Source organism: Cryptomeria japonica, chromosome 5 (assembly GCF_030272615.1).
Source record: "Cryptomeria japonica chromosome 5, Sugi_1.0, whole genome shotgun sequence".
Classification (NCBI taxonomy): Eukaryota; Viridiplantae; Streptophyta; class Pinopsida; order Cupressales; family Cupressaceae; genus Cryptomeria; species Cryptomeria japonica.
The window spans coordinates 239,157,989-239,185,772 of NC_081409.1; the positions used below are offsets into that span (position 1 = coordinate 239,157,989).

General features: G+C 34.5%; 1 protein-coding gene and 1 non-coding gene across 2 annotated transcripts in view; both read left to right on the top strand.

Annotated features, from left to right (window-relative positions):
• The window catches only part of LOC131028845 (uncharacterized methyltransferase At2g41040, chloroplastic), a 110,147-nt gene extending 91,882 nt beyond the window's left edge, over positions 1-18,265 (top strand). Inside the window, exons 4-8 of the mRNA XM_057959214.2 lie at positions 6,442-6,523; positions 6,632-6,825; positions 6,935-7,046; positions 17,351-17,455; positions 17,734-18,265. Of these exons, the coding sequence (XP_057815197.2) occupies positions 6,442-6,523; positions 6,632-6,825; positions 6,935-7,046; positions 17,351-17,455; positions 17,734-17,877 (637 nt within the window). The 3' untranslated portion in view covers positions 17,878-18,265. The remainder of the gene's footprint in view (positions 1-6,441; positions 6,524-6,631; positions 6,826-6,934; positions 7,047-17,350; positions 17,456-17,733) is intronic.
• Positions 18,266-27,125: 8,860 nt separating this feature from the next.
• TRNAF-GAA (transfer RNA phenylalanine (anticodon GAA)) lies at positions 27,126-27,198 on the top strand. Its single transcript has one exon. It is a non-coding gene; the product is annotated as a tRNA-Phe (tRNA).
• The last annotated feature ends 586 nt before the right edge of the window (positions 27,199-27,784 follow it).

The window sequence follows — 27,784 nt, forward strand, 5'->3', positions numbered from 1 at the left end:
TGACAATGGGGGTGAATATACTTTTGGTTTGTTTCAAAATTTCTGTATTGAAGCTAGGATTAAGAGGGAGTTTTGTGTCCCTTATAATCCTCAGCAAAATGGTATTGCTGAAAGAAAGAACAGGTCTATTGTTGAGGCAGCGAAAGCCATGATCTATGATCAAGGCCTTCAAATCTTTCTTTGGGCAGAAGTTTGCAGGACAACTGTTTATGTTCAGAATCATAGTCCACATCAAATTCTAGACAATATGATTCCTAAAGAAGCATTCACAGGTACTAAACTAGAAGTTAGTCATCTCAAAATTTTTGGATGTCCAGTTTGCATTCATGTACCTAAAGATAAAAGGTCTAAGTTAAAACCTTCAGGTAAGAAGGGATTTTTTGTTGGTTACAATGAATCCTCAAAAGCCTACAGAGTCTACATTCCGGGTCAAAAACAGATTGAAATCAGAAGAGATGTTTTATTTGAAGAAGATGTAGCTTGCAAAAGATCTAAAGGGACTTCTATGGAAATTGATAGAGAAGATCATGAGATTTCTCAAGATATGGATATTGCTTCTCCTGATTCCCCTTCTGAGATTCAGATGGAGACTCCTGAATTAGAAAATCCTATTGATCCTGTTGAACCTATAGATACCTTTGCTGAACCATGTAATGTTTCATGTGACAAGAAGAGACCTTTGTGGGCTAGGCATACTATGTAAGAGGCTGAAAAATATTCAACCCCTCGTGGTACTTTTAGAGAAAGTAAGAGACCTCACAAGTTTGCAGGATATGTTGCTTTAATGAGTCATATTATTGAATCCGAGCCTTCAAGTTTTGAAGTGGCTTCAAAACAACAATTATGGAGAGATGCAATGTTGAAAGAATTTCAATCCACCATCAAGAATGACGTTAGGGATATAGTTCCTAGACCTCAAGGTAAATCTGTTGTTTCTTCTAATTGGCTGTTCAAAATTAAACATGCAACTGATGGAAGTGTTGAAAAACATAAAGCAAGATTCGTAGCTAGAGGGTTTTCTCAAAAGGAAGGTATAGACTATGAGGAGACTTTTTCTCTTGTAGCTCGGTACACTTCAATTAGAACTATCATTGCTATTGCAACAACTAAAGGATGGAAACTTCATCAGATGGATGTAAAGACAACATTCTTGAATGGTGTAATTGAAGAAGAGGTATTTATTGAGTAGCTAGATGGTTGTGACTCATGAGAACGAATCACGTGTATGCAGATTGCAAAAGGCTTTGTATTGCCCCAAGCAAGCTCCGCGTGCATGGTATGAAAGAATTGATCATTGTTTACTGAGCTTGGGTTTCCTAAAAAATGATGTAGATCCAAATATCTACTTCCAAGGTAATTGATGATAAAGCATTAATTTTAGTTCTTTTTGTTGATGATTTATTTCTTACTGGAGAGGATGATCTTATATCTAAATGTAAGGAAGAGTTAGCTTCGGAATTCGAGATGAAAGATGTTGTTCTTATGCATTAATTTCTTAGTTTAGAAGTGTGGCAAAGATCAAATGAGGTTATCCCGAGTCAAGGGAAATATGCCATTGACATTTTGAAAAGATTTGGTATGTTAGATTGCAAGTCTATGGCAACTCCCATGGAAGCAAATCTGAAAAAGTTCAGATTTAGTTGATCCCACTATGTATAGTCAATTGATTGGATCATTGATGTATTTAGTCAATACAAGGCCTAATATATGTAATGCTATTAACACTCTCAGTTAGTTCATGTGTGAACCTAGAAAAATTCATTTTGTTGCAGCTAAACATATATTGAGATATGTACATGGTACAGTGGGATATGGTCTGAAATATACCTCTTGTGAAGGTCTAAACTTGCAAGGTTTTTTTGATTCAGATTGGGCAGGGTGTGTGCTTGATAGGAAGAGCACTTCCGGTTGTTGTTTCAGCTTAGGTTCAACTATGATTTCGTGGTGCAGCAAGAAGCAATCACGTGTGGCTCAAAGTACAACAAAAGATGAATATGTTGCAGCTTGTGTAGCAGCACGAGAAGCAGTGTGGTTTCGAAAGCTTCTTGCAGGACTGTTTGGGCTGCCTTTGGAACCAACTGTGATTCTTTGTGACAATCGAAGTTGTGTAAAACTTTCAGTTAATCTTGTCTTTCATGATAGATCCAAGCATGTGGAGATCAAGTATCATTATTTAAGAGATATGGTTCAAAGGAAAGCAGTTGAGCTCAAGTACATTTGCGCATATGAGCAAACAACTGACATTCTCACCAAGCCACTTCCTAGAGTGAAGTTTTCTTATTTTAGAGATAAGCTTGGCATTGTGGAGAATGATGCTCTTGCTGAGACAGAGTCCCAACTTCAACGATTCTCCTTTTATGTTGTAATGCATTTTTCTCTATGATGGAGAAATTTGAGGTGAAAGCCCTTGTAATGCATTTTTCTCTGTGATGGAGAAATTTGAGGTGAAAGCTCTTGTTGCTCTATCCACTCATGGTAGTAGCCATAGTGGATGTCATGTTGAGAGACTCCATGACAATATCACGTTGAGTGACTCCGTGATGAGAGCTTGTGTTTATTTCACTCATGGGAGTAGCCATGGTGAATATCATGTTGAGTGAATCCATGATGCTATCATGTTGAGAGAATCCGTGATTAAATTTTGCTATTTACACATATGGGCATAGCCATTGTGTTTGTCATGATGAGAGACTCCATGACTTGAAAATCAGTAGATGATATCTCCTTTGCTAAGAGGGAGTGTTAATGTTTGTAGCTTCAAGAGACTTCATATCACTTGCGATGAGTGCGAATCTCTTCTTGCTGATGATTCCTTACCTTGTTGCATCTCTTCATTCGTCTATTTCGCTCGATTTTTGAGCTCTGTGTTCGTTGTAATTTATTTCTTCACTTCAAGGAATGTTGTAGGTGTATCGGTTCTTTATGATAACCGTCACCGCTCATGTGTGTATGGCTTGTGGCTTCGTGGGAGCATCATGTGTGCTGGCAGCGGTTTATTTCCTACCTGTTTTTCATCCGTTGTGAAGTTCAGCTGTTTCATCATATTTGCAACTCCTCTTGATGTCAGTAGTGCAACTGCCAATTATTCTTTAGTGTGTGGCTTTCCGTCTTCCACCGTCGAGAGTTATATTGTGTCGTGCTTCTTCTATTCAAGGATCAGCTATGTGTCTCGGGCGTGTGAAGTTTAAGGTTTTCAATATATATTTACATGATCATTTTGAGGTAGAAGTTTTTTGTTTTTGTGGCTGGTCGATATCTTCATCTGCGACCTTGCATCTTCATCAGATATTTTGGTTCTTCTCCTTGTATTCGATTGGTGTTTTATCAGTTCATATTGCAGAAAGGTTATGTACCGGATGTATGGTAGAAGCCTTCACTCATTTTGAGATGTTATTGGCTTATGTGTTGATTGTTAAAGTGTTAACAATCTTATTTAGTTCATTGCTTGTTGAACTTGAAAGCATTGTATCAGATTTGTGCCTATATAAAGTTCGATTTTGGTGTGGCTGGGTTTTTCACCCTCAGGTGGAGGGTTTTCCCAGGATAAATTTTGTGTATTTTGTTCCTTTGAGAATTTTTTGTTTCTGATTTCTGAGTTTTAATCTTTTTGGTTCTAATTTTAACATTGGTGTCCCCAAAAATGGCTTGAAAAATTGGGGACTTTGAAGTGGGTCCCTTCCATTCTCTATTGTTCCCGTCTCAAAAACTTGGGGTAACAGATAATTAATTATATCACGATTACCAATTGGAGACTTTCAAATGGTAGCTTGGCATAAATTAATCTTTAATCCTCTTGCAATAGTAGGGTCATTATTGTAGCATACTTGAACCATTGTGGGTTGCTACTTACTCTATATTGGGCTTTCAACTTGGTAGCCTCTTTGGAAACTATTATGGAATATTCATGTTTGACAAACAACATTTGACACTTTATAACTAGTTTTGTTATTGTTTGGAACTACACTATTCAAGATTTGAACCAGGACCACCAAAAAAATTGATTAATACTTTTCCCTTTATCAAAGAAATTGGGCATAGTTTTTAAATTGGCAAAGAAGAGTGACTAGCACCAAGGGGTTGATGATTTGTCATTTGTTGTAAATTCTAAGTTTCATCCTATGTAGTTTCATTTTTAGTGGATTTTGTTTGTTTAACTTTCATTTAGACCCCATTTGTAATTTGTAACTGGCTAGAAGATTTCTTAATCACTTGGATAAGGTGTCATTTATCTTACATTCTTTCCACTCTTAGAAATAAGCGTCGATTCTTTTCATTTGCATCTAAACACAAATTTGATGAAATAGAAACTTGAATTTTTTTGAACAATTCCTTATTTTTTTGGCTTGAATCTTAGGACTTCTATTTGTTATCCCTGCTTTGCTGCATCTTTAACCCATATCAATTTCTTCAATTACCATTTGATTCTTCATTGCTTGAATATGGATTATTCTTGTAACATTGAGTGATTTGCAGTTCAAAAGGAGCATGCTATTTGATTTAAATTGTTAAGACCTAAGTGGAAATGACTTTAAATTATAAATCACGAGTAAAAATTAACACTTATGAAGGGCAATATTTTAGTTAGTTATTGGGGATGCGGGAATGGGTTAGAAATGCCTTCTTGCTATCCTCAATCATAAAAAAAACTTTAGAAAACACCTTTTTTCCTAGAGATGACAAAGGATAGCTAGCTATCCCAAGGATGCCCCAAACATTTTACTAAACTAGGGATGACTACAACCTAGTCAACATAAAATGCATTTATAGAAAAGCACAAAACTGAAAAAATAGGGCGGGGCTCCCACAACCCCCACACCCCTTTACACCAACCTTAAACCTAAAAAAGACAACAACAAACAAACTTATTTTGCCATTTGCCATATTGTGAAGAAGGAGAATGGTTGTGACAAGAGAAAAGTACAAAAAGTGAGAAAAAGGCAAGAGAACATAAATCTACACTATTAACTTTAAAGCGATAAAATTGTGAAAAATGACATACACCTTTAAGTTTTGTGTGGTCTAAAGGTTGCCTCTAGATCTGCGAGGGGCATTACCCTTAGACCCCCTTGATGGTGTTTCCCCTTGGTTCCATTAGGGCCACTACGCCTAGACCCCGGTGAGGGGCAGGCCGCTTACAACGTAATAAAGTCAATCAAGAGGAATAGGTTTATCTCTCGATGATTGGAGCAGTTGGTGGCCATGCATAGTGCCTTGTGACTTCAAGATTGATAGAGTCCTCAGTATTGTTAGACTCGAGCTGCACATTGGGATGTTGATCATGAAGATGCCACATATGTTGATGTGGAAACATAGGAGGAATTGGTTGGGGTTCCATTGGATGAGACAAATCCTCATAGTGGCAGCGAGTTATACTTAGATCCTGATTTTGATCCAGAGTTAGTAGATGTTGATTAGGAGTAGTCTCATATTTTTTATATTTTTTTCATTCTGTAATTCAAACTTGCAGCCTTCAGGCATTTAACGACTTTAACTTAGATCCCAATTTCAATGCAGAGTTAGTTGATGCTGATTAGGTACAGTGGCATATTTTCTATGTTTTTGTCTTTTTATATTTGAAATTTGCAGCCTTTGGGCATTTTGTTGTAATTTTTATATAATGTATATGCACATTGACAATGAAAGCAGTTCAGTTTTGTTAATTTTTTGTCGACTCTCTTATGAAATTTCAATTTAATTCTAATGTTATATGTTAAGGTTCATTAATGTATACAATGAATGCCTAATCAATATTATCATATGAATATTTGCTATTTTTTATATTTTTAAAATTTCTCTGTTTTTTTAATAGCCATTCATTAAAAAGTGGCTTCCCCCAAAAAACCGTCCTGGAAACATGTCTCTCCATTCCCTGCTGCCCCTGTCCCAGAATTTGGTGCAACAGAGGTTATAATACATCTGTATAATACTATAACCATATAACTAATGCTCCTTTATGAGTGAAATCATCCAAGGCAGCTATTATTAGTTTTTGAAATTTTTTTCGCCAGAGAAAAACTTCTCAAGTTTTAGAAATTGTTTCTGATGCAGAACTTTTGTTATCGGATTTCTTATGACATGGAGGTCATCATTTTAAAGAGTTAATTAGCTGTGCTATTATTTGTTGGAAGAGACATGCACTGAGGGACCGTGTTAACACTTGCCGGCTATGGGTGAATACTCCTTTGCATTGCACCAAGGGAGCTATGAAACCCAAGTTGATATTGAATATTTTTTTTTCATGGTCTCGCTCATATTCTAAATATTTTGGGTCTCTAAAACCTCGAGTTTGAGCCTGAATATTTTGCATGGTGGTGTCCCAAAAAAAGCTAATTCATACCAATACCTTTTCATTTTCTTCATATATTTTTTGATATTCAGCCAAAGACATAAATTTTTATTGATCTGCACCAGCTTATGTGTTTGTAATGTTTTTATAAGCAGGAGTCCAATCGTCTCATTTGTGTATGAGAGAGGCTGGCGCCAACGTTTTGCAACTAGTGGCTTTCCAGGTCCAGATGAAGAGGTACAACCGCCTCTTGTTGATTGTTTGATTTTTTATTTTTTTGTAAAAGAAATCTTTCTACGTCATTCTCCTTCTACCATCAGAGTGGCTTTTTTTTTTTTGTTGCAGTTCAAAATGGCACAAAAGTTTTTTCAACCAGCTGCTGGTGGTTTACTTGTGGATGCAAGTTGTGGAAGTGGGCTATTTTCAAGACGATTTGCTAAGTGTGGGATTTATTCGGGGGTAGTTGCCCTAGACTTCTCTGAAAACATGCTGCGTCAGTGTTATGAGTTCATTAAAGGAGATAAAGATCTGGTCAAAGGGTATGCCATTTTTAATTAATTCTTGTGCTCATTCTACCTATGTTTTCTTTCTTACAGTTGGGAAAATGGGGAATAGTGCATTATTTTCAGAATTGATTTGTCCCCTCAGGAACCTTGCCCTTGTTAGGGCAGACATTTCAAGGCTTCCTTTCACAACAGGTTCCGTCGATGCTGTGCATGCGGGTGCTGCAATACACTGTTGGCCATCTCCCTCTTCTGCTGTAAGAATTGCAATCTTTGCACACAAAATCTGCCAAAACAAAGATATTTGCATGGAATTTTAAGCTGTTTATATTCTGACAAGCTTTTTTATTTTTATATCTTTTTATGTTTTGTTGCTTTTACATCTTATGGTTTGGAATTGATATTTAGATGGGTTTGCTCACATCTGTAGACAAATCAAAACTTTGTTTTCCTTGTGTGGTGTCTTAAAATAATGCTTGCCACTAAAGCTTGTTTCAAATCTTTTACATAAAGCTGCATAGTGTTTTTTAGGATATTGAAATAGTTGATACTCCTTGACACCTTGTGATGCAAGAATTCTTTTATAAAAAGAATAGAAAGCAATGTATTTGGGATTGGAAAAGTACAACTAGCATAGGATAGACAGGAGGGACAATCTAATAATCTCCATCCATAGCACTAGAGAGGATGCGAGAGAAAATAGGTCAAATTGCAGACCATCATTATTTGATAAATAAATGTATTATATTAAAAAAGAAGATTAAAAATTCCATTTCAGAGTGTATTGTCTAAACTTGAATGATACATAGAGTGCTTTAGAAGATCACAAAGTAGAAAATTTGTCAGCAACTGCTTGTTGGTTGAAAATTTTGTACACTTGGGGAAATATACAAAATTGTGGTTTCAACCACAGCACACTAGTAAAAACTCTCCTAATTAAGGGAAGGCTCCCCCTATCTAACTAAAACTGAAATAAAAACAGGATGGGACAGCAGTCTTCCTTCTTTCTTCAAGAAAGACAATATCCTTTTCTCTTCACAGAAAAGGATAGCGATTGAATATGAACAGTAGTAACCACTTTTAAGTAAAATGAGAGAAAGGAAATGAAGTTTCCTGAAAGCGCAAAGACTTTCGTCACTTCTTTCGGGACGGGACAACAATATCAAGCTCAAAGACTTGACTATTGGAAGTCCTATCTACCCTTTGCTATACTAAATTTTACAATGAATAAAAGACAACAACTCAAAGACTGGAATAATTTATTCTTTTAACACAAAGACAAGAACTAATGTAAGCTCAAAGACTTGCTGCTATTTCTTATAAAACAATAATTTTTCCTCAAGAATAGACGCAAGCTCAAAGACTTGCTGCTCCTTCTAGAGATTTCCTATTTTAATTAATCTTCTCTACTTGCAGCTCAAAGACTTCAAATCAGATTGGACTAAGCTCCTTTAGAAACACTTTGCATAGAATAAATAAAAAGAATCAAACTCAAACTTGTAGCTCAAAGACTCAAAACTTGAGTAATCCTTCTTTATTATTCTTCAAAACCTTCAATTCACATACATAAGCTCAAAGACTTCTTGCTGTAAATTTGGTAGAGTTTTTGTTTGCTTTCCCAAAAGATAAAGATTACAAAGGACCCTCTCTTTTATTTATAGGAGAGGAGCCTTGAGAAAAAGGTGGGAGGATCCTAACTAACTTGAGAAATTCCCTCAACCACCAAGACCTTTTCAACAACTAATTATGACTTCATTAACTAACTAAGACTTATTCCAACTACAGTCCTAATCGAACACAACTTGTAGTTGTCTTACAAGTAATTACAAAAATGCAAGTGATGACAACTTGCAATTACAAAAATGTTTTTACTAGTAAACTTGCCGAAAGGGAAACTACAATTCTGAAATTACAATTTTAAAATTTTACAACAAGTGTTAAAAACACTTAAGTTGCACCTCTTGAAGATATGAACAATTCGAACTTCTGAATAACTTTCTGCAATTCATCAGGATCTGGCTCATGAGTGTACATAGCCACCACCCTAGTCTTTACGATGACATCATGGCATTGGCATAGCGTGGAATTGCCCTTTTCCAATGCTGACCGGATTTCCTGCAACCCAATTTGATACTTAATCAATATTTGAATGGAAGCGACTAAGAATTGCTCACTTCTCCATTCATCATGAATCTTGAGTTGCAGATCTGCAAGAACTTCTTCCTCAGGCAGCAGCTCATCATTCTGATTTAAAATGTCGCAAGATGCCTTTTTACAACGGGAGGTAACATCTTGAAAGACTGCTTCACGCAACTTTAAGGTCTCATCAATTTCTTCAATGAGTGACTTGAGAACAAGAGATTTGTTCTCCAGAAGTTCCTCATATTCAATGTACATGACTCTGGAAGGAATTACGTCATGCACCTGAAGAACGCCCAACTCATGTTGAGGCATCTTTCGCCAAGAAACTAAATTTCCCTCAACCTTCTCCAAATTTAGTTTGAAAGCACCCAAGATTTGATTCAACTTATCTTCAATGATCTCCAATTTAACCATTGTTTCAAATACCTGTCTTATGACTTGTGAACATAAGTCATGCGGTTGATCAACCCAGGTGTCTAAGGCTTGAACCTTTTGGGCGGCTCTCTCGATACCTTGGATTGGTTCACTGACCCTGGAGGAAATAGGTACTTGGCCTTCTCCACTTGAAGGTTGAGTAATACTTTGGATGGCTGCCATGAGTCTTTGATTCTCTACTTCCAATTGATCTTTCTTGGTCAACACCTCATCATACCGTTGTACCAATGTAGCCACTGTTTGTTGAGCATCATGCTTGACAACCTCATGAGTTTGCTTACCCAGTTGCACTTTTGTGATCTGATAATTAGCTGCTTGCATTTCTTCAACTGGTTTATCTGATATTGGTTCAATGATTTCTGCCACTCTCATCTGATTTTCATCAACGGTCACCCTCGAAACTGTTTTTGCCCTCTTAACAGCTTTAGGTTTTGATTGTTTCAACTGTTGGTAGTCAAAGGCATCAGGTGAGATCACCTGCTTCTTCCTCTTTGCAGTGAAGGAACTGAGCCATGGAGGTAAAGCCATTAACTCTGATTCTGGGATAGAGGGAGAAGCAGTTTCTGTTTGAATAACTGTGGTGACCTTGGGAGAAGTGTCCGTCTGGATAACCACCATAGTCTGCTGATTGACGACAGGATGTGATGAAGATGTCATGAACTCATCAAAACAGGTCATAGAAGTATCAATATCAAACATAGGTACATATGAAGGATCATCTGAAAAGATATTCAACAAATTTTCCTGAGAATGACCTTGAGATGGTTCTGCTGCTGAAAGTGGAAGGATGTTCTATGGAGATTCTGAAACTGAAGGGGCAGATTGAGAGCTCACATCTATCACAGGAGGAAACATGGGTACCTCAATAGGAAGTGAAGAACGAGAATTATGTGGGGACTCTGTAGAAAGCGATTGAGGAGCATTATCAGATTGAGTTTCTTCCTCTGAAGCTTCAAGATCAATCACATGAATTTCCAACTGTGGCTTCTCCTTGCCTTGAATTGTTATTTCCTGAGGAGGAAGCACCATTGCATGGCTGACTCGCAATTTAATCCTTGTACTAGAAGAGGATGCACCTTCTTTATTGTCTAGTTGAATTTCAGACTTCCGCCCAAGAGGACCTGTAGAATCATCTTCTTTCCCAACCTTAATCTTAATGAGCTTGACACCATTGTTCTTAAGCCAGATATTGGTATTGGCAAGAACTGACTGAAATCTATCCAAGATAGAAGTGCCTTCCTTATGGGACCAGTGGATAGAAGGAAGTGGAGCCTCATCAACATTCTGATTGACAAACTCAGGATCAAGAATGTTGCCATCATCAATCATCCCTTGTGGCACGTTCACAAGGTTTAGATCCACAATCTGTTCTGCAGTGAGTCGACAGTAATCCATCTTGTGAATCTCCTTTTCGGTACGGAGATCAACCCAGATATCTTCTATCCGATGTACATAGACGAAGGTCTTCTTGATCTTCTCCTTCATGCCTCGGTAATCAAAATCAGCTCTAGATTTGAATCTTTTGAGTCTAATTTCTTGCAACTCGGTCTCCATAGCCCTTGCCTTGATTGAAGTCATTAGAGAATATTGACCAATCTTCAATGGGTTGTTGGAAGAAATACCCATGCCAACCTTGTGCTTAACTGACTGATGTGCATGCACAGCCATGATCTGCCTTCCCTATTCCATGAGAATAATCTTATCTGTTGGGTATCGTGGGAGCATGTAAGGCTGCCCGCCATAGCATCCAACTCTCATGTAGGTAAAAGTTGGAAACTGGAGAAACAAACAACCATATTCTTTCACCTTTTCCCATGTTCATCTGAGACTCTTTTGTTCTTCAGGTTCTTGTCAAATTGACACAAGTAATGACCAAAGAAAGCGTCCTGAACCCTTCTGAAATGAGACCTACTTGATCTTAGAGGCAACTGATTATAGTATTCCCAAACCGGTACAAGCATGCGGTCACCCTTGGTGGAAAGACCTGGGAAATGTCTAAGTGACGCAGCAATATACACGAGATATGAATTCATGTAGAAGGTGAAAGTAGTAGAGACGACTGCAAGTTGTTCACACAAAGCGTTACTGATGATCTCACCCCAACAGATGTGCTGAGACTGCCTTATTAACATAATAAATTGGTACATCCAAGGTTCAAAAACATTGGAATGTTCCAATCCCATCATACGACTCAGAAGAGTAATAGTATCACCGATCTCATTCTTGAAATCAGATCGATATAACTTTGCCCATCTGGTAAGCGCAGTGCGAGGTTCATGAATCCATTTGTTGATATGACGCTTACAGTCTTTCTCCCTTTTGGCAAAGTATTCAGTTTTCAATAACTCGTGTCTCTTTATCAAAACGATGGGCACATGCTAGAGCAAATTCCAGTTCTAGGGCAGCAACTGGAAAGGATGCGGCATGATGGATATGGCTGTCCAACAACCGTTGCATATCCCCCTCCTTCGGATCTTCAATCCTTTGTATGAATTCGGACATGTAAACATGCCCTATCTCAGTATCCTTGATATGATCAAGGGATGAGGAAACTTGTGACTGCGGAACTTCATTTTGGTATTTATCATACCTATATTTCATCTTTTTTGGAGTGGAAGATGATGATACATCTGTCATCTGGAAACAACTGGGAATGCTGCAATGTAAATCCAAGAGTATCAAGGCAACATCAAAGTCAGTACCTTTATACATTTTCATTCCTCCAAATGGGAAAGTTCAACTTTCGTACTTTGGCTTTGTGAGAGGAAATATAAGAGGTGGAAAAATAAGCTTTTGACTTATTTCGGGTTTTGAAACATGTTTTGCAAGTACACAAGAGGGAAGTACACACGTGCAATCGGGTTTCCAAATTCCAAATGCAATTATACTTGCAAAACACGAAGCATGAATAAATGGAAGGAGAATGAATTTTCAGTTTGGAAGCTGGGAAGAACACATTTGCAATTGGTTTTCTAAATCCAAATGCAAATTTATTTACAAACTGAAAATCGAAGGAATGGATGAAAAAATGGTATTTAGGCAAGTAGGAAATGGCGAGGATGATAAGTACGGATGAAGGAATTGGAAACGGATAGGTAAAAATGAATTTCAAGAAGATCACTTGGAACTTTATCATGCCAAAATGGAAAGAACTTGCAACTTGCAATCCGGATTTCAAAACCCGAAATTGGGAAGAACTTGATTTTTTTGTCATTGAAACTTGATTTTTGGACTAAAGAAGGTCAAGTCTTTGTCCAAAAAGGGAAGAACACATCTTGAGGTAGAACTTTTCACACTTGCAAATTTCTTTGCAAATTGGGAAGAGCACATCTTTCTTATTTTGAAACTTGATTTTTTTTTTTGGACCAAAGAAGGTTAAGTCTTTGTTCAAAAAGGGGAAGAACACAAATTTTCCTCTTACTTGCAATCGGGTTTCTAAAACCCGAATGCAAGTAAAGAAGGAGAATTACAAAGGGGAAGAACAACTTTACTTTACAAGTTTCTTTGTAAAATGGGGAATTTCCTCTCATAAACCTGTTATGAACATGAACAAAACTAAAACTAAACAAGAAAATGCAAGGAAAGAAAAAAGAAAGAAATACAAAAAATAGAAATTACCTTGCAAGGTTGAGAAGAAATCCAAACTTGGAGAATCAACCCAACATGGAAGATGATGCCCTTTAAATAGAATTTAAACAATGGAAAAAACTTAGCCACACATTGTGACAAAAATAAAACCAATTTTCTATAAAAATGCCACGTAAAAATGCCAAGGAACTAGTTCGAAACTGATTTCATTCATCATTAAATACAAGACAAAGCAAAAACGATTTAGGATTGAAAGCATACCTTATAGGCGAAGAATGCATTTTTGGCAAAAAACGTGACTGGTTTTTAGGGCTTTTTTGCAAATCCGAAACCATAAATGCGCATAAAATGATTTAATAAATGCTTATAATCCAACGCATTCAAGGTTGAGAGAAAAACACCTTAGGAGTAGATGGATTCAAACCCCCAAACCATGGCAAATCGCATAAATGCAAGATTCAGAAAAAACGTTTTGAAGAAGACAAATGGCGAAAAATGGTTTAATGAATGCGTGGAAAATGGGTTTGAATCCTTCAAAGTTGCAGCAAATCCACACTTAGAAGGAATCCCTACATTTCCTCCAAAAAATTCGAACCCAAATCAGCTTGCAATGGTATGGAAGAATTTCGGGTTTTGGAAACAAAACAAGTTTTATAAAATGTTCATATTTTTGCCTCTAAGGCAAATTTCGGGTTTTAGAAAAGAAATTACAAGTTAAATTACTTTGTAATAGGGAAATAGAATTCCCTTTACAAGTGATTTCACTTAAAACATGTAAAGGGGTTTTAAAATCCCATTTACAAGTTTTATTTTAACATTATAAAAATAACTTTAAGTTACAAAGACATGTAAAGGGGTTTTAAAATCCCATTTACAAGTTTTATTTTAACTTAAAGTCAAACTACTGGTAATGGGGGTTTTAAAACCCTCATTACAAGTTTTATAAAAACTTGCAGCTGGAGAAAAATTCCCCTACAAGCCTAAAAGCTTCAAGGGGGTTTTGAAAAACAAATTACCAGTTATTGGTAATTATCGAAAAATTCCCCTACATTGAGGCAAAAACATAGCAAACGGACTCGAAACGCGACGAAATTCGAAACGTAGCTTGGGGATGGATCAACGATCGATCCAGTCCAAGGATGGGGCGAATTTCTGCCTCGGGAAGCGTGCCATAGAGTAATTTTTTTTTTTCATTTTTTAACAAAAATTTCTATATGATAGTCCAATTTTTGAAATAAAAAATTGAGGACAACACTGCTAAACAGGGGTAAAGAAAGTTAAAAAACTTATGGAGTCCACGAGTCCTAGTATACTGACTTAAGATCTTGCAAACTACCTCACAATTTTGCAATCTGTTTACAAATAGATTTCTGGGATGCTTTCTAATCAACACTCAGTATTGGAAGATATCTTCACTTCTTTTCTTGAGGATTTGAAACTTGCTTAATACCACCTTCCTTCACTCTTTTTTAGGATTCAAAATTTTTTCTAATACGACTTGGTGCAGTTATTGATGGAGGATATAGTTAATGATTATTTAACCTTGCAACCTAATTCAAAACCCTTGCAATTTCACAGTGGAAAGCAAATGTACAAGAAATATGTAGAACAACTTTATTGATTCACAGCCTGAATTACATCATTAGTCTCAACTGCTAGGGATTACAATCAAAATTAGACCTCAGTCTTGAATTACAAATATAGACAAGCACATACAAATGTGTGGCTTTACAAAACACTATTTCTATCTGATGTTCTCTGATCTCATCTGAGTTTAGGCTTCTTGCTTTGATTGAACCTCCCCCTCCTCTGATTGGTGTGGAAAATGCCACTGTATATATAGTGGAAGATGTAGAATCTTGGCACCTACCAAAAATTAGTACATTACCCTATGCTTATGGAATAAGCTTATTCTCCTGAAATTGCTCCATGGAACTTGATGCTTGCTTGTGAAACATGTAAATGATCCTCTTGATGAGTGCGGTAAGATGTAAGCTCTGAAACTCCTTATGGCATTAACCATGAACTTAATTAGTCCTGCCTTAAGTAGGTGTAACATTCACGTCATTGTGACAACTCAAGTAACCTACAAAAACAAACTTAAAAAAATGTTTTTTGGTTGATGCAACATTGTTCTTACACTTGAGATACTTCTGCATCAACTTATCAAGAGGTTCGTTACTTTATCCAAATCTAGTGGCATGCTTTCACTTAATATGTCCCTTGCAATTGTAGCATACAATTATAGATCAGGATTTACTTGCAGTATAATGTTGATGGAAAGTCCTTCACTTTTTCTTTAGTTGTGAATTGTTTTAGGCAATTACTTATAATACATACTTTGATCAGGGTTGTGATGCTTTTTAGATACAATTGTTTCTCAGTAATTGATTCCATCTAACGATCTGATCTTGGATTGATGACTGACTGAAGCAATTTATGATTTACATAGAAGTGAAATCGGACTAAGTAATAGTCAAATTGTTGGGGTCTGGGTATATACAATTGTTAGGTTTAGATTTTTAATTTTTGCGGGATATTGATCGGTGTAATGTATAGTCATCTCAAGATATCTCAATGAGTAGTCATTACACCAATGATATTTTTTCTGGTTTGTGTTGATAATAATCACAAGGTGAAGGGGCCTGCTTTGCATACAAGCACCTTGAGTATTTGTTAGCAAGGGGGAAGGATAAATCATAACAGTAATGGATGAGTGAAGTTTGCTTATCCCAGATAAGCAATTAAATTGTCCATTGAAAATTATGTTTGGAACATTTCATTGCAAGTTGAAAGATGTAGTAGCGGGGTATGCATCACTTTTTCTTTTAGTTCCGATTTTTCAGTAAATATTATTACTTTTTAATTGATGCTCGTTCTACAAGTCTCTTCATTAGCACTTCCAATCAATTAAGACAGATACCCAGTTCTGAACTTATGGTTATACATTGTTAGGCGTAGGACTTTAGTTTACTAGAAATATCTGATCTACAATTCATATGATTTGACAGGCTTGGATAGATTAGTCACTCTCTCTTCTCCCAACATCATTTAGACATTTTTTTAAAGATAAGCACTGGTAGTTTAAATGATTTATTCATGAGCCATTCTTCAGAAGATTTCTATTGATTGGGTGTTCTAAAAAATTTAAAGCTAGGTTCAGTATCTTTCTTTCAGTGTTTTCAATCAATAAAGATTGTTAAAAGTAAGTTCACTTCCAGTGATGTTTTACTTCATATCATAATGCTCTCAACTTAATGAATCCACCTGCAGTCATTGACCAAGGCTTATGCAAATAAAATAGTTTGAGAGGTCGTATAGATTGTATTATTCGTGCCCTGTAAACTATGACACTAATTCAGAAAATTTTGCGAGGCTGCTTGATGTTAGACATACTGCCTGAGAGAATGTGGTCATATATCAGTGCAAAGGTAGTTCGAAAGAACATGGTCAAGTCTGTGTGAAAGATGCACATATATTAAATTGTTTTGTTGTATGTAAGAAATATATAGTGTGCAGTTAATTGCTGAATCTGTCTATTGTACAGTTGCTAGTCACCGTATATTTAGAATAAAACATGAGATATCTTACGGAGTAAAACACTGATAAACATTGTAATAGTAAGGGAAATGAAATCTGATTTTGTTCTAGATTCGTTGCAATTTTCAGTGTTTTATTTTGGGGCAACGAGACATTTAAATCAGAGGTTGATCTGCATTAGAGTGAAAGTGTGTAATAGATTTGAAGACTTTATAGTAGACACCAATCCACCTTTTCAGCCCAAACCACCTCTGGCGCAGTCATTACCCCACAAATAGAGTGGCCTCCTATCAGAATGTCTCAGAATTGGTAGTCTTTCTTGAATAAGTGGATTAAAATACATCAGAGCAGTCTCAACATAGTAGTGCTATTTTCCTATAAAGATAAAAAGGTCTATGCATGTGAAATGAGGGAGAAATTTTCACTAGTATTTATGGCATGCACTTTTGGCAAGGCCATTATTTGCCATTCTTTTTAAGTCCTACATTTTTCATTTGGTTACCTGCTCGTATCATCATTTAAATGTGGTTAAGGGTGGTTTTATGTCTGATGTCTCACTACTGGTGGTGGTTGCCTAATAAAGACTCCTTTTAAATATTATGTGGATTGTCTATCTTATATCCAACTTTTGTTATTTGAACTGCCATTTGTATTAAATTTGGATATATTGAGGGCCTACTTTTAATTATTGAGGCTGTAGCAGCAGTGGAAATTGTGTTTTTATTATGACCATTAAATATTTGATTTGGATAAAGTAGACACCAGTTATTAAAATTCAAGTTTTTTATACAAGTATTTGCTCTTTTTCTCTAAGATTTCAGGAATATCTGAACTATCATTTATAAATTTTTTGTAGGTAGCAGAAATTTGTCGTGTTCTGAAACCTGGTGGTGTGTTTGTGGCAACAACTTTTGTGCTGCCTGAGTATGCAGATTGGGATATCGTGAAGCCATTAAGACGAGTACTTACTCAACCTTTTGCATCTCATTGAAACGGAAATAAGGATTATAACAAATCCCCTTTTGTGCTGTTTCGTATGCTTGCTCAATGAACAACATGATAATGTAGAAAATAAACTTCACAATTGTTTTTCTTTCATATTTGGATTGTTTGTATAAAATGGTAATCACAAAAGTTTGGTTACACTGCACTCTTGGCACATGCATTATCTGAGCCACAAAGGTTGACTTATTAAATAGGTCATATAAATAAGCTGAAGCAATACATTTGTTTTGATAGGTCGTGAAGCAAGCAGCAAACATCTCTTCTGGTTATTTGACTGAAAGAGAGATACAAGAACTCATCAAGACTTGTGCTTTTGTTGATTATTCGGTCATAAGGAGACAGGGATTCATTATGATATCTGCCCGGAAACCAGAGTAACCAGGCATAATATGGGATGCTTGTCAGAAGGGCATCACCTCATTTGTAATTTTGGACATGCATCAGTCTTAAGAATTCAGAGTCAATGCATCTTAAAGCACAGGGTAATTATTAAATACTACACTCATAAAAGCTGCTCCATGGTGTTTTTCAATCTCCGGTTGATGGGGCTTTTCTTGCAAGGAAAGTCATCAAAATTTACACAACAAATTAGATTGCGTAACTGCTTGTGCATATTTTAGAGAACAGTTGAAATTCAATGTAGTTTGATTCACTTGACATTGTTAGCGGCAGAAAAACTTATTGAACAACCTTAAAATTGCTCCGAGGTTACATGGTTTGATTAAAAACCATAAAGCAAAATATGACAAAATTGCCCCTTAAATCATATCCAAATCACTAAAATTTACATTTTTGATGTAATGTTGCAAAATTTTTGTGGATAACAAACCTTTTCAAAACAACTTGCGTGACTGAGCCCATGTTTACAAGCAATATTAGTATAATTGTCGTACTTGTGAATTGGCATCTATTTATTTAAATAACAATAGAATTGACATTTATTTTGAAAAATAAACCTTATGCTTAGGTTTTTTTAATAATTAATTTTTATTTGTTCAAAATATATACATATTTTAATTTGATGTTACATGGAAGTTGTTATTGGCGACGTAGCTTGATTTATGGTGATGAATTCAAGTTTGAACTCAATAAATTTAATGAAATAAATATTTTGTTTTCTAATACTAAATTGAAAGATTTCAATAAGATTGATGTCGGCAAATATTTTGTTTCAGATAAAAAGGTTTAATATAATTAACATTGTTCAATAAGAAATATTTATATGGGTAAATTATCGGTTTTCAATTAAACCTATTTTTTTTAATAGTGAAAATAAAAAAATCATTTTATTTTCAATTTTTACTTCAAAGTCAAAGCAAGGAGATAAATTATTCACAACCTCCGATATTAAAAACTGTCCCCTGTACAATAAAAAAGTAAATATAAATACCTCAATTCTAGTGTAGCTTTTTTTGATTGGAAACACTTGAATAATTCATATTAATGATAAATGTTGAGGGAGTACATTTGAAGGTTTATGACGAAAAGCAATTACTAGGTACACATGACCCAAAAGTTAAATAGCTAGATTAAGCATAAGTTGCCATAGGAGGGGGAGAGGATGATTATCTTAGGGGCACATATTAGTCCTTGTAGAGGTTCATACAGGATGATTCAAAGCTATTCAACATGTCCTAATAATTTTATGCTACAAAAGAAATGACCACACCTCACCTAGGAGATCAAGGTTCAATAATTTTAGATTCTCTACCACCATGGGCCAAAGAAGAAGGCCTAACAATGATCTTTCCAAAATGGAGTCCAAACCCTTTTGTTGAGAGGGATGGGTAGAGGAATGATTGTGATAGTGTAAATGACTCCTTTGTCATGGTACAAGGAGTGGCGAGTCTTGGGGTAGAAGGATTCTACTCATGGTGTACTGAGTGCTCCCTAGTGATTAAGATCCTATAGGTGTTGCCAATTCAAAACCACATTTTTAAGCCATGCCTAAATTTGAAAGTGAATAAAAGTAAGCATACAAACTTTCTTGTTAATAGATAATTGATTAGGAATGCATTCCTTGCTAAAGATAATGAAATTTCTAGACTTCATAACTGAAAAATAATAATGGCTCTTAAAAACTCTAGATGCTTTCAATGTAAGTTGGTTACTAGACAATATCTAGAAATAGAAGAGGTTTGCAAGTTAAAAATCTAGGAAGAAAGGGTTATGAATCCAATTCAAAATACTTGGGTTTCATGGGTAAGTTTAGAAGTATTTGAAGGTTTTAAGTCTATTATATATGGAATATTTAAGGTAGGGGATATTGATTTGAAGAAGACTTTCACTTAAAAGTATCCCTAGGTAAACCAAACACAAGAAAACACATTTTTAAAGGCTCAACACTAGCATGTTATATCCTCTAAGCTAAACTTGTTATGGGGTGAATAATTCAATTCTCAATAGTGGCTTAATTTGTTGAGAGTTGAAGAAAAGAGACTAATAATCTTGTTCAAAATCCCAAGAATGTAGTTACTAAAGAGTATCACAATTTCATCAATCCTTCCACCAGGCAAATGCCAGTTGTAATTCAAACTTATGTTGCATGACATTAGGTATAAATTCTTGAATAAGAAGAATCGAAGGAAGTTTTTTTGCTTAACTTGTATTTCCTTTGAAGGATGAACCAAGGAGTCCGGTCTCTAAAATAACCAAATCTCAAATCATATGATTGTACCTTTTTCTATAGAGACCGATATTGAAACTTTCAACCAAAGGTAGGATGCGACTCATTTTTATTGGGGAACATTGGATGTTATGGTCACTAAAGGAATATCAATTCTAAATTCATTGTTGACCTACTTGAAGAATGACTCGATCACCTCAAAGGATTTTTAGATGCTATAGGAATCAAAATAGTCCACTTTAACTAGATTTGAGGGGATAAGGGGAGTATGGAATCTGACTCCTTTATAGGGTTTCTTACCAGAAGGCATATCGATCAAGATGTAATGCTTGAGGATAATTTTTAAGCTTTCAAGCCTTCAATGATGCATACAAACAACTTGACACAAAATGTAATGCTCTATCTATGGACTTCATGATGCTCATTCCCCCATTGTCTTATGTTGGCAATAAATATCTTGATTGACCTTCTGAAAACTTTGGATGTGTTTAGCATCAGCCTATAGAAAATCACACAATAATTTAGCAAGATTTTAGTAAATCACAATTACAAAGCTCATCATAAGTAATATTAGACATAAATCATAGTAAATACTTCAACATAGATCTAGAACTTATTAATCAAGGAAAGAAGCTTACCAATCTTGTGGCTTTTTCTTCTATAGCAAATTTGTTATAGTGGAATTAGAAATAGTTTTGAACATATATTTTAAATTGTTTGAATACAAATCCCTCTTTTGTTTCAAGAGAATATCTCACTTTAATTTTATATTTATTTAAGATAAAGTCAACATATTATATATATACAATCATTTTTTTGATTGAATAGATCAAATTATTAATTTACAGCAATTTAGCTATTAAAAAAAAAGGTGCATGGAAGGGATTTGCATTTTGAAGACATAAATTGGGTCAAGCTCAAGAAAACAAAGTCATCACATAGTCCTAAAAAATAAAAGAAAACCTAAAAATTAAATAATTGCTACAAACATTATCAATCAATTGATCCCTAGGAGATAATTATAGAAAACATTCCTATGAAAAAAATTAAGTAGCAAGGGTTATAGTACAAGTAGCTCCTTGTCATTAGGTTTGGCAAATCCTTGGTTTGGCAAATCCCCGCCATCATCAATTGGCTCCCAACTATAGTGAAAGCATTATTTTCATCATTCTTATTTTGTCCTTTTTACTCAAGAGGTTGACTATCCAGTACATGCTCTATCAACGAGAAAGCATAAGAGCCATTGAGGAAATTTATCACACCTTATAGGACATCCATTTGTGTCATTGAGTGTAGAGGAAGGGTGTTGTCTAGATTGTGGCGGAGGACAACATCTCATGCATTTCCCAACTAGAAATGGAGTTAACCAATAATGATGATTTTAAGAGTGGTGCTAGTAGGCTTTAGGGTGACCACGCCTTTGACCTTGACAAGAGAACCTAATATGATTTGGCAAAGGAGGAGTAACTTACACCACTATGTAGGGGGTATTGCCCCAATGGTCAAGCAAAGTCTAAAGGTGGATGACTTCTATAGCCACCTTGCAAGTATACACTTGAATTTGCATAAACACATTAGCTACCAAAAATGATATATAAAATAAATAGTAAAACATATATCAATTGAATTATGAACAAAATTAGTTGCATTTGTATCTTTCCAAATGGTAAACAAATTCTCCATTTTAAAAGTACGCTAAAATTGAGCAAATTTAATATCAAATTTAGCTCCATCCTTGAAAATAATATTATTTCAAGTGAAGGGCTTTGGCTTAAGAGGCTTGAGGAAATCATCAATCTAAGACCAAGCAACTTATGCTTAAGCACATAATTGTATTAGATGCTTAATTATCTCAAAGTAAACACATAATAAGAATTTGGAGTTTGAAACATTGAAGTGAATTATTTGCTTGTAAAAAAAACCTTGATATAATAAACATTAAGCAAAGGGAGCAATCCTAGGTCTAGTAATAACTTTATGAACAATTTAAAAACACTTATCTCAAACATGGAAATGTGATTGAAGCGATGTCTTTTGATTTGACTTTTGTACCATCACAAAATGATGATTAATCAAACTACAACCTCTACTAGGAGTGCACCTACAAAAAAGAGTAGTCACATACCACTTCTAGTTTCTCCACCGTGACCAATTTGGCTACACAAGCTTGCACTAGTGTTGAAATTAGACATTTGTAAAAATTACCTAAAATGAATCCTTATCCACATTGCTCAAGTTATATTTGGCTCTTTCCTATGGCTATGAAATCCAAGTAGAGATTACTTTCAAATATAAATCTTGAATAGTTTTAATGCCTCTTTTGAAAAAACTTCAGAGTATGAAAGCCCAAGCCCTTGCAAACTAGACATTCATAACTAAAACTAGAAGTTATACAATTCCTTATGCGTATTTTCTAATCTTTAATTCCTTCTATGGCTCTCTTTATGTTTGGTGTAGAGAGAAATTGCTTGATGATGCACCTAAGTTAAGCCCAAATCACTAAGATAATTGGGAAGACAACTAAAGTCTCAAATTACTCCATGAAAAGCCTTGGTTTGGTTAGAATTGGCCTTAATAAAATCTCTAGGGAGTGTTTCCAAGACTTAGAAGCCACCCAATAAGATGGATAGTGTACGTGAGTGATAGCTAAATGTTTAGAAAAAACTTGAGACTTACTAAACAATGAATGAAGTTCAGTGATCTAGTAGGATAACTTTTTCTCCACTTTGTTAATGACATATTGCTAAAGTAAGAAGGGAAAGCCTTAAAATCAAAAGGAACCCATATAAACTTCAACATTTTTCCATTTCGACCCTACTTCCAAATAAACACTTGATACCATGTAGGAAGAGAAAATTATTGCCTGCAACACTAGGTTTTGTGCTACTAGATACTTGAAATATAAGTCAAACAAAAAATATGTCAACATGTCAAAGCTATCAACTGATGTTATCTTCTCATTCAATCAAATTGAAATGAACAAATGACAAAGTGGTCGTCAACAAGTTACTGTTATCATGTCGAAAGGAGATACCAAAGAACAATCTATGAAAATATTAAGTAGATAACACATAAAGTGACAATGTTTAAGGACATATGTACCTAATTGACCTAGAAATCTTAAATTGCTTAGATTGGATGCCATTAATAGGGAGAAAATTAACATTCGCATATCGCCCATTTCCAAAGCCAAAAGCATGGAGCATGAAAATAATGAAGGGTCATTCAATCATGTGATAAGCCCCTCGAAAGTCAATTTTGATGAAACAACTCACTAGTTGGATTCCCTAATCTAGTTCATAAAACATAAATGTTATCTAAAATGAATCTACTCTTGATGAATCTAGTTTATTCAACATGAACCACTCAAGGGAAGGAGGAAGTGATGAACACGTAGAGCAAGGAATTTGACAGTTATATTTTATGATTCATCAAGCAAAGTGATAGGTCTTGAATTGCAAATCAACATTAGATCACCAACCTTTGGTATGTATTTAGTATCACCCTTATTGATAATTGTCCATAAGGTATTAGAATGAAAAGTTTCTAGGTAAAATTTGTGTAAATTAGGACCAATAGTGTCATTAAGAGTTTTGTATAACTTATAAGGGAAACTATCACATCTAGGAGCCTTACCATTGGTGATAATAAAATAGATTGCAATTTGGTTTAAGGTTGCTAGTTAAGATGTGGATGGTTGGTTTCCATGTTTCTATATTTAGGGTGAATGATAGTTGGCTTGAGGTATACATAGGTGTCAAGGGTGGTTCAAAACATCTCTAAAGGCTTTAAATAGATGTATTGACTTCAAAAAATGAAGAGTTGTATAGTTTTTGGTAAATTCAACCCTTTTAGTAAGGAGGCAAATGTGTACAAACCCCAACAAATGTGCAAACACCTAGGCCAATGCATAATTGTTATACCAAAAAATATAATTTTGGAAATCAATGATCTTTTATTCTAGTGTGAGCAAGATTAGACAAAAGAAAAGTTCAAACATTTCATCTTTTAAGCATTTTTTGCCTTCCATTTGCTATGGAAGTGAAGGGAAAGTCTATTTTGAAAGGTTTTGTAAAAAGTTTTGGGGGAAGAAAGGTTAGATTTTGTCGGCAAACAAATTATTTATGCATTGGTGTGGAATTTTCACTCTTGTGGAGGTAGAGCAAATATTTGGAGTCACTAAGTATTGTTTGATATTCTGTTTTAACCCATTGTGGTATTGTAATTTCTATGCGACTCATTATTTGAGTGGCATGAGGCAAATGATTGCACTCTTCCTAGAGTTTTATACCCCTTGAATTTTTTTCTATATATTATTGATGTACGTGTCTCATTTTTCTTTGTGTTTTCTATTTATGCGACATTTTAGTTATTTTCATAACAATGCAAATTAGTGATTTAGATTAGTTAATGAAAATTTAGTTTTCAATTATTGAGAGTTGATTATCCATAAAAATGTCATTGCAGTAGCAAAATCAAGGGATAGTCTTAAACCACAACTACTAGGAAGGAAAATCAATTGGCAACCTAGGGTATTCTCTACGAAGACAATTTATGAAAATGCTAAATATGTTATTTGGAGTTCAAATGATATATCAACATGCAAAGTTTCTAATCTTTTATTTGAAACTTCTGCTTTCATGAAAAAGTTGAAAGATGATTTGAAAGCGAAAATACAAGAATTCCAACTTATTGAATATGATTTCCTAGATTTTGTAGGTCCTAGTAAAAAAAAAAAAAGCAATAAAATTTTAGATAAAAAAATTCAAGAATCACTCCTCATAAATGATAAATTGAGTTTTGGATTATTCAACTATCAACTTTGATAAGGTTCTAGCATTGATGACTAGGATGCATGCCTTTATTAAATAAACCAATATCATATTAGACCCAAATTTGAGATAAACATGAACACAACAAAGAAACTTAGTGTTCACTAGCCTACTAATGAAGAGTGGGATGAGTGGCATAGGTAATATTATTAGAAGCATTGAATAAGTTTTATATTCATTTACACTTTGCATTCTTTCAATGTTGTGGTGATTAATCAAACCATGTGTGCACTTTTGGATTAAATTTTGCAAGTAAATTTAAAGATAGTAATAAACATATAGACAAAGAGCTAAGATGACTACATATGGTAGTTACTTATACGGTCACATGACAACAAGATGAAGTGTCCCCACATTAGTATTTGAAGGGTTACAAAAGGAGAGTAACTATTTTGATAGGGTTTAGTCATATTCTTTTAGTGAATAGTAACCGTTTGTCTAAGATTGCAAAGTAACATGAAACTCGTGCCATTCATTCACATGAAGTTGGCCTTGTTTGAGAGATTGAATATAGTTTTATTTTGATTGATGTTAATGTAAAATTAAGTTATAATATCATTTTTAATAAATCAATAGTAGGGGATTTGACAAATCACTAAGTATACATTTGTTGAGTGTGTCAATTATAATTAATTCAAGCAGTGATTATAAAATTTTGTTTATTAACATGTGGTAAATTTTGATAAGGAATGCGATGAACAGTGACATGTATGATCTAAGATATAGTATGATATGAATAAAAATATTAGTATGTTGTGAGTTATATTGTAAAGATTCAATATTACATGTATACAATTAATTTTGCTACAAGATGTTAGAGTAGGTTTTTTTAATTTTTTCTTAATTGAATATTATAAATTTTACTACATGTTTAGTTTAGTTCACTTGGCTATAATAAGTGGGTCCTAATAAGGGTAGTTGTTAGCGTCCATCAATGTAAATTTCACCCATTTTTGGCAGTAGAAGTTAATTTTTGAACTGACCAATTTTGCCCCCCCTCTTTCCTATATATATGTATTCATTGATCTAGCTTCTCATTCATTTATACTATTGTGATCTCTCACAATGCTTTTTTATTTCTTGAGCATTTGCATGTCTTTTTGTAGGAACTAACTCTATTCTACAATTTTGACAATATCATTTGTGAGAATAGTTTCATTGTTTCTATTTTTTATTGTAGTTTTTTGGTAACTTCAATTTATTTTCACACACAAATCACTACTATGCGTGTGAACCATAACCTTGACTAGACATTCCACAAGTGCATTCATTGATCCTAAGGTTCACGGGTCTCCAAAAATTATGTATTTGTATTTTTGAAAATATGTTTGTTTGCACATATTTCTAACATGGATGCTTTTAAGAATTATTAGGACTTGCTATCGAGTGGAGGAATCCACAACTTTTGTCAATTGCAAAGTATTTGAGCAAGGTTAAAGGCACATTGGATATATAATGCAAAATGTCTAGGCATATGTCCTTGTGCATGCGGATGTTAATGAAACAATTGCTCTAAATGTTTGAGTTCCTCAGTTATTTTTAATTGCTTGATTGTTGCATTCTGATAATTGATATAAGACTTTGTTGACACCCTAACATTAAAATTTGATTTTTTTGTACTTGAGTTAGTAGGAAACAACTTGTAGGATACATTAGTTTGGGTCCATAATAAAAATTGAAATTTGAAATTTGAAATTGGAACTCGATGCTGATATAACTGTTCTAATCTAAGATCGAGGCTACATGATAGTCTTGACCTAGAACCAGAACTAGGAACATAAACACTAAAGATTAGTCCATATCATTAAAAAATAAAATATCATATTCAATTCAAATACAAATAAATACAAAGCTTTAGATAAACTTACTTTTAATAAAACTTAAATCCTTATATAAAGAATAGAAATCAAAACAAATAGATAAAAATGTTAATATCATTCCTTAATGCAAGCTATTAAAATATTGATGATATATACACCTTTTTGCCACCAAAACCATTACCACAAAGAGTTTTTGGACCTCTCACTGAAGCACATGGGAGAGAGAAGACACTTAACTTATTATACATACGGGAAAGTGTTTAATAGTAGATTTATCCATTATTAATCAGAATTTATCTGTTCATTTATTCTTTGTCCAAAACATTTTAAATATGACTAAAATCCATAGCGGGGATAGCTCAGTTGGGAGAGCGTCAGACTGAAGATCTGAAGGTCGCGTGTTCGATCCACGCTCACCGCAATTTTAATGGTTTATATTCCTATGGTGGGTCTTCTCTGTCATTGACCAGTAACAATTTTAAAATGATTGCTTGTTTACAGGCGGATTATCATGCAATTGAAAACGTTGCAAACATTTTACAGACTTGTAAATGAGCTTTGCTTTTTATTTGGATAAGGTTGCATGTGGATCAATGTTTTAATAAATTTATATATAATTCAATTAAACATCAAAACATTAATTTACAACTACACCCATAATAAATATAAATTAAAATATATTTTTCTTCTCTATATCTTCTATTAAAAAATTAATGCCAGCAAAAATTTAAACTTAAGCCTTACTAAAATTCAAATCGAATAATTTGAACTTTGACTTTTGGATTACATATTGTTAATTTTTTTAAAAAAAAATTGGTTTCTTGTTCAAGTGGTATTATTAAATTGAAGTTTCTTTGCGGGTGTGCAGTTTATTCAGCCAGACTGTAAGTTCATAGAATGTAGTCATAAAACGTTTTCAGAAGTAGTTGAATTATGATGTGTCCTCATGTTAAGTTGCCTGGCCATTGTTGTTGTATCTTGTTGACATGACATGATATTTATATTCC